We start from the raw sequence: 8,430 nt of genomic DNA on the forward strand, positions 1-8,430 counted from the left end.
AATGGAGTCTTATTATCTTTCAAATTCAAACGTTTTATTTAACTTATGTTTGGATATGGATAGGTGGATGTATAGTTTATTTAAAGCTATCACTTCTAGTACACAAAATATATGCAAAAAGTTGACCAATTTTTTTCTAAATTGACCTTCTATACCTCTTCTGCGTACCCATTGCACACCAAAGTGCAATTGCTAGTAAAATAGAATACTGCTCTACTTTGTTGTTGTCATAATAATGATTGTCAAAATCCATTTCATAAATGTGAATCTCTGTCCTCAAAATATGATTTTCTATAGAGTGCAGAGTGTATTTATTACCTACAAGTTAAAAATATTACTGTTCTATGAAGTCATGGATGACATATTCTAAATCTCACGGCCGTGATCATACAAAAACTCTGATGTTGCTATCCGAATATCTTTCCTGATCTCAATTATTGAAAGGAGGGCAGGCCATCTGTTATGGGGCTAGAAGCAGTTTTAATTATTGTTCTTGCTGTAGCAGTGGTTTCACTATGGCTAATTGCAAACTCTCTCAGATGTACAAATAATATCACGGCAGAAGCAAAGCCACCGCAGCCTCCATCGTGGCCAATATTTGGGCATCTTCATCTTCTAAGTAGAAGCAAAAAACCCATTCACAGAATTCTATCCTCGCTTTCAGAGACCTATGGACCCATCATGCATCTGCAACTTGGCTTCCGACCAGTTTTGGTCATCTCTTCATCAGAGCTCGCAAAAGAATGCTTTACAACAAATGACAAAGCCTTTGCTTCGCGCCCACTTCTCTCTGCAGGAAAGCATATGGGGTATGACTTCAAAAACTTTGGTTGGGCTCCTTACGGCTCCTACTGGCGAAACATTAGAAAAATCTGCAACCTCCAGCTCTTTACTGCACACAGGATCGAATCCTTCAGCCACGTCCGCACAGAGGAGATTTCCACTCTCATACGTTCGCTGTTCGAGAGTTGGGAGCGAGATATGAATCCAGTGAACATGAAGTTAAGGCTCTCTGCTCTCACATATAATATCATGATGCGAACAGTTGCCAGTAAGAGAATCTCGTCAGATCTCAGTTCTGAAGATTTCCAAGAAGCGCAGCACTTTAAGGAGTTGTTGGAAGAAAGGGTTTTGTTACATGGAGTATTTGATATCGCCTATTATCTGCCCTTTCTCAAGTGGGTCGATCCACAGGGAATAGTGTTTTCTATGCAGAATCTAAGGAAGAGAGTGGATGTATTTATGAAGAAATTGCTGCAGGATCACCGAGAGAAGAGAGGTGTGCATGCTCGAGACTTGATTGATGTTCTCATCTCTGCAACAGACAACAATGAAATTCAGTCTGACAATAACGACGATGTGGTGATAGCCAACGCCCTTGTATGTTCCTGCATCCCTTTCTGTTAATTACTTTCACTCATATTTCTAGAGAATGAAATTATGGATTGTTTGGCTAAATGGGTTTCTTTGATTATGTGCAAAATTGAAACATTGTGGATAAGGGTCAATTGCCTCTGGATTTGCCTCAAAAGTTGGACCACTTAATGAAGCTTGATAGAACTGTGTAAAGCTCTTGCTTTGTATTTCTTCTGTTTTGAATTAATTTTAACCCTTCTTTTAATTAAAACTTTTCGTATGTATTATCTACCCTGATTTAATCTTGGTCTGTAGATTTGTAGGGCATATTTTATCTTTTTAATCATAGCATGGCAGGGGATGGATCGCTACCAGATTTCCCCTGCTTCTCCAACATTCAGTGTTAGTTGAAAATTCTTGCTCTTTAGCATTGTTGCAACATGACATTTCTACAAGAATTCACATCACCGTGAACAAAGATTGTTTAAATGGGAGATTCTGAATGCTAATAAGAATAATTTTTGGGCACTGGTTGTTTAAGTAGAAATCCATTTTTGAACTACCAGGCTTTTTAAGCTCTTGCTGATTGTTTTGCAGGGCTTGATAACTGCAGGTACTGAAACATCGTCTGTGACCATCGAGTGGGCACTGTCAGCTCTGATAAAGCACCCGGAAATTTTGGGGAAAGCCCAGCAAGAGATTGATACACATGTTGGACGAGACCGATTAATGGAGGAATCAGATATCCACAAGCTGAAATATTTGCAGGCAATTGTAAAAGAAACTTTCAGGCTTTTTCCAGCCGCACCTCTTTTGCTCCCTCATGTATCTATCGGGGCCTGCACTGTTGGAGGATATTGTGTTCCCGCAGGAACGCAACTGTTAGTGAATGTCTGGGCAATTCACAGAGACGCGGCTGTGTGGGAGCGCCCCATGGAATTTGATCCAGAACGTTTTCTCAAGAGCGGCAAAGAGATTGATGTGAAAGGGCAGGACTTTGAATTGATTCCGTTTGGTTCAGGGCGAAGAATTTGCCCGGGCATGTCTTTGGGATTGATTGTGGTCAGTCATACTTTGGGGTGTCTGCTTCAGAGCTTCGAATGTTTTTCTCCAGAGAGCACTGAAATTGACATGACCGAGGGGCTTGGGCTTACAATGCCCAAATCAATTCCATTGGAGGTCATTATTAAACCTCGGCTTCCCCTCCATCTCTACTGATATGTCTGCTTAGTCCTCGGAACAAAGAGATTTAACGCCTGGTCACGTTGTTGGTCCACAATCATTTAATTTAGAAGGAATAACTCGTAAGCTGTGAAGTCTTGTAAGCCTTATTAACCTAATCAGTAATAATGTTAATGTAGTTTAATATAGAAATTAGCTTTTAAAGTGTTTGGTCAAATTAAGACTGTTGTTGAAGTTTCGTGTGTATCATATCTATATATCTACTAGCAATTGCACCTTGGTGTGCAATGGGTATGTCGAAGAGGTGAAAGTTCATTTAGAAAAAAATGGGGTCTTTTTTGTATAAAATTGTGTAGTACATGATGTTAATTGGTAGATCATTTATGAAATGATGTGGTTTGTGCAACAAATGTCTTGATGGAGAAGTGATAGCTATAAATTAACTATGCATCCACTTACATGGATTTGAACACAACTAAAAGAAAACCATATATATATATATATATATATATATATAGAGAGAGAGAGAGAGAGAGAGAGAGAGAGAGAGAGAGAGAGAGAGAGAGAAATTAACTATGCATCCACTTACATGGATTTGAACACAACTAAAAGAAAACCATATATATATATATATATATATAGAGAGAGAGAGAGAGAGAGAGAGAGAGAGAGAGAGAGAGAGAGAGAGAGAGGATTTCAATCATTCTAGCTGTCTAAGTGAGGGTGGGTCACACAAAGACTAATCTTGCAGATCTATGCTTATGTTCTATCCTTCCCATACCACGAGATCACCTAATATCTCCCATATTTAACTATAAATCTTTATAAATAGATACATGAGAACATCTAATTGATCAAAAGGATTAACACTACTCACATAGTAGTATTATGGTGTAAGTGTCGGTGAGCAATTAGGTCATTATTTTAAGCATGGCTTTTGTTGATTTTCTATAGAAAACTCTTATAGAACTTCAAAATTTGTATACTAAATAGTGTCATTCGAATAAGATATTTTTTAAAGTGACAATTGTTGCTAATTTAGTTGAGGTTGTTTTCTTTCACATCTATAACTCAATGATTCTGTTTTCAAACCAATCCGACTATGGTAGATCTTCTTGCCCCCAGTCTTTGAAGTGTGGGTTTATAAGGCAAACAAATTTTGGTTTCAAAGTTGTGACATGAATGGGTGTTATGCCTATTTCTATTGATACACTTGAAGAGGATGATGAAGCCAACCAAGTGTCGATCTCATTAGCTGGTGTTATGCTTGTTCTTGAAGAAGATGATGTAACAATTTGGGTGTTGATTTCATTAGTTGGTGCCATGCTTGTTTCTATCACCATATTGGCGTGTGATAACGGTGCACATACAATTGTTGACAAGTTGTCTTGTGTAGTATGATTTGGATTGGTGATTCCATTGGTAAGGGGATCATGAACAACTTGTATAGAGACATTGAGATCATGAGGGAGACTAGGAGATATGGTAGATTCATTTGGTGAGATGAAATCTTGTGAGAGACATGCATGATTATGACATGGAAATGATGGGATGGAGGGATCTTGACAAGAATCTGGAGAAATAATGAGATCTTGTATAGGATATGAAGGTGAAGGCATGCTTTGATTTTGACTTGGAAAGAGATTATTAGGAAGGATGGAAGGGATGCCTTGATCTTTCTCAGGAGGTGGATGTTGGATGGGACTTGGAAGGATACTTTTTTCTTGAGATGAAAGGGTATCATCATGAGTGGAATAGAAAAGAATGATGGGATCACCATAGGGTTCTTGGTCGGTGGGATCTTGATCAAAAATTGGGTAGGATGGAAGGGTTTGTTCTTTATCATGATTTGTGTCATGACTGATTTCTTCTGATTTTGGATTGTCCTCTTAACACAGGGAATGAGTTTGCATGGGATATTTTTGGAAGGTTCCAACACTTTGGCATGATGAGGAAGAATTTTGAATGAGATCCTCTAAATCAGGACTTGAATTAGATTGGATTTGTACGATGGATAGGCCTTGGGAGATTGTGTTATTGGATAGAGATGGCATGGATTGGTCTTGTGTGACTTCAGGGGATGATGAAATGGTGGATAGATATGGTTGATTTGGACTTTGGTTGAAAGGGATTTGATTTTGGTTGAAAGGATGAACCTCCAAGTCACAAGAAGAGTCAAGCAATAGTCAAAAACAAAATACAAGCCAAAGAGGAAACTTTAGAGGAGGGAGACTAAATGATAGGGGCAAGTATGGTGGACAAGGAAGAGGCTCCAACACCTTTTCACGTAGGTGCTACCAATGTAACCAATTTGGTCATCAAGCATGGAAGTGCCCAAAGAGACAATCTTCTACTTCTCATGGTGGTGAAAAGAGAACTCAATTAGCGCATGAAGAAGATAATGAAAGTGTTAATTCTCCTCCCCAACATGCTGCTATGGAGATAGGTGAATCCTTAATGATGAGAAGGGAACTCATTAAAGTGCCAATAGTCAAAGAACTTCCTCAAAGAAAGAAATTATTTAGAACCACTTGCAAGTCAAATGGAAAGGTATGTAGAGTTGTTGTAGGTTCAAGTTCTACTGATAATCTGGCATCTTTGGAGATAATAAAAAAATTGAACATGAAGAGAATTCCTTATTTCACCCCCTACAAAGTATCATGGCTAAATAAAGGTCAACAAGTCTTGGTTAATGAGAAGACATGGACCATAGAATTCAATGTTGGGGGATATAAAGACAAGATTTTATGTGACATCATCTGCATGGATGTTTGTCATCTTCTCCTTGGAAGACTATGGTAGTATGACAGGAAGGCTAAGCATAATGGGCACAAGAAAGTCTATGTGATAGAGAAGGATGGATTTTCATTCACATTGACACCACTCCAAGATGAAGGTTTGGACAAGCAGGTTGGGTCTAGCATTATGGTAGTTGGGGAAAAATAATTCTTGAGAACATTGAAAGGAGAAGGGGGACAGGGATATGTTATCATAACCAGACCAAAGACAACTTTGACAACAACATATGTTGATGATGATGCCAAGGAAGTTCAGGCCTTGTTGCATAAATATCAAGACACAGTGGTAGATTATCTTCCTAATGGTCTCCCACCAATGAGAGATGTTATCCACCATATAAAAACTTATACCAGGGGCAACCTTGCCCAATAAGGCTTCTTACAAAATGACCCCCAAATAGAATGAAGAAATAAGAAGGCAGATCTAAGAGTTGTTAGATAAGGGCCTAATACGTGAGAGTTTAAGCCCATGTGTTGTCCCCACCATGTTAGCACTTAAAAAGGGAGCAGATTGGAGAATGTGCACTGACTCGAGGGCAATCAATAAGATCACAATAAGGTACCGGTTCCCTATACCTATAATGGAAGACTTGATGAATTGTCTTGGAGGGGCATGCTATTTCTCAAAAATAGACCTCAAGAGTGGCTACCATTAGACTAGGATCAGAGAAGGGGATGAATGGAAGATTGCTTTAAAGACAAATGAAGACTTGTATGAATGGCTTGTCATGCCATTTGGTCTCTCCAATGCATCGAGTACCTTCATGAGGCTAATGAATGAAGTCTTGAATCCCTTCATAGGTAATTTTGCACGGTTGTTTACTTAGATGATATACTTATTTTCAGTTAGACTAAAGAGGAGCATTTGCAGAACTTGGATATGGTCTTGAGGAAGTTGAATGAGGAGAAGTTGATGATAAACCTTAAGAAGTGTGAGTTCATGAAGGAGGAACTAGTATACCTTGGCTTTGTGATTTCTAAGGGCTCTTTGAAGATGGACCCCAACAAGGTAGAATCCATTCTAAGTTGGCCAACTCAAAGATCAATAGGAGAGGTAAGAAGTTTGCATGGCCTTGCAAGTTTCTATAGGAAATTCATAAAGATATTTAGTCATATTTGCTCACCTATTATTGGTACGATCAAAGGAGATCAGGGGAAAAGAATTATGTGGACTAATGCAGAAAAGAAGAGATTCCAATATCTGAAACAAAGGGTGGCACAACAACCTATCTTGGCCTTGCTTGATTTCAACAAGGTATTCACAATTGAGTGTGATGCAAGTGGGTAGGAAATTTGAGCAGTTTTAAGCCAAGAGGGTAGACCCGTGGCCTTCTTTAGTGATAAAGTCAATGTGTAAAAGAAGAATTCTTCTTCTTATGATTTGGAGATGTATGCTATGGTCCAAGCATGTAAGAAATGGAGACACTATCTCCTTCTTAGAGATTTTGTTGTTTTCACTGATAATCATGCTTTGCAATTTCCTAACAACCACAAGAAGCTCAACCATAGGCACATGAAGTGGGTGGAGTATCTACAAAGCTTCACCATCACAACAAGCATAAAAAAGGACAAGCCCAGAAGGTGGCAGATGCATTAAGCAGGAGGATATTATTGGTCCAAGAGATACAACTTCAAAGTGTGGATATTAACTCCTTGAAACGTATGTATGCATATGATGATGACTTTAAGGATATCTATGTCATTTGCAATCAGTTTCATGATGCTTTTCATGAGGAGTATTTTGATTTCTTGTTACAAGATGGATTATTGTTTAAAGGAGCTCAATTATGCATCCCTAAGTGTTCAATGAGGGAAATTATGATTAATGAAAAACAATGTGGTAGTTTGAGTGGTCATTTGGTATAGACAAAACATTAGAGGAGGTAAGGAAGTTATACTATTGGTCAAAAATGAAAAATGATATCAAAATGTTTGTTCAAAATTGTGTAATTTGTCAAATATCGACCTCTAAGTGTACCAATGAAGCTTGAATACATTTTGGACACCAAGGAAGCCAAGAGAACAAGGTATAATTTCTATCATGAGTACCTAGTGAAGTGGCAAGGCCTTCCTAAAGAGAATTCCACATGGATGACAAAGCGGGACATACTAAATCATGGGACCACAGTCCAAGACCTGATCTTAAAGGGGACTTAAGATTCTTCTTCAGCTCGGGAGTATGGTGGAGGAGCACCAAGAGCAATCATGCCTTTAAGAGGTCATTTTGGCACATTTGTTTTGTCATTTCAGTTTGATCATGTAATAAGGTCTTTCAAGACCATTTTAGATTTGTTTATATCATGTTTATCATTTCGGGATCAGATATTAAGTGATACAATATTTGTATCAATGTTTGTTATAGGTTAGCATAGGACTGTCTTATGTTTTTGGGAAGTTCAACAGTCATCTATTCAAATGTTGGTTATGAACCATTGGAACTTGTTGTAAATAGGATAAATATTACGTGCTTAGGTCGAGGCAAGGTGGGTGTGAAATTTTTGATGCATAAACAATAAAGACGACTTCAATTTTTTGCACTTTTCTCATTAATTTGTTGCTATAGTGATTGTAGGGTTTCATACAGGTAATAAATTGGCATGAAATAAATTTTTTTTGATAGAGGCATGAACTAGGAATATTTTGGTCTTGGTTTGATTGTATTTTATTTAGATTGAAGAGTTTTAGAGAAAATTTACCAAGATCGGGTTGTTAAACCCTAGGTTTGAGGGTTTTGTAAACAACCATGCAATAAGGCGATTCCATTGATATAGGTCTTGATAAATAAAGGGAATGGAAGTAGATAGGGTTTTAATGGTGTTAGGGGTGTTAGTAGTTGCAGGGGTTGGAGTTAGGGATGAAGGGGTTGGAGTTAGGGTCTGGTTTGTGTAGATTTAGGCCTAATATATCTACGTATTATGTTGGAAGAGATATGTAGGAGTAGAGTTTTGTGATTAGGTGAATGGTTGATGTAAATTGGTGATGGAAAATGCACAAGGGATCTGCAAATGACATTTTTGTAACCCTAGAGTGAAGGTTTTTAAGTTTGGAGTGCCAATTTCATACACATGCTTTGTAAAAGAGGCCTAATTAGGCA

The 8,430-nt window shown here is 38.1% G+C and overlaps 1 protein-coding gene across 1 annotated transcript; it reads left to right on the forward strand.

Annotated features, from left to right (window-relative positions):
- Positions 1 to 275: 275 nt before the first annotated feature.
- On the forward strand, positions 276 to 2,742 carry LOC131032904 (cytochrome P450 82A3). The gene is made up of 2 exons (XM_057964005.2): positions 276 to 1,380; positions 1,954 to 2,742. Exons 1-2 carry the CDS (start codon positions 463 to 465, stop codon positions 2,572 to 2,574), a joined length of 1,539 nt encoding a protein of 512 aa, XP_057819988.1. The 5' UTR covers positions 276 to 462; the 3' UTR covers positions 2,575 to 2,742.
- Positions 2,743 to 8,430: the final 5,688 nt, after the last annotated feature.

This window comes from Cryptomeria japonica, chromosome 4, assembly GCF_030272615.1.
Source record: "Cryptomeria japonica chromosome 4, Sugi_1.0, whole genome shotgun sequence".
NCBI lineage: Eukaryota > Viridiplantae > Streptophyta > Pinopsida > Cupressales > Cupressaceae > Cryptomeria > Cryptomeria japonica.

Excerpts from the sequence above, each read along its gene's own strand:
- LOC131032904 (XM_057964005.2), top strand. The coding sequence starts at position 463 with ATGGGGCTAGAAGCAGTTTTAATTATTGTTCTTGCTGTAGCAGTGGTT. Across the intron at positions 1,381-1,953 it reads TGGTGATAGCCAACGCCCTT|GGCTTGATAACTGCAGGTAC; the intron begins GTATGTTCCTGC and ends ATTGTTTTGCAG.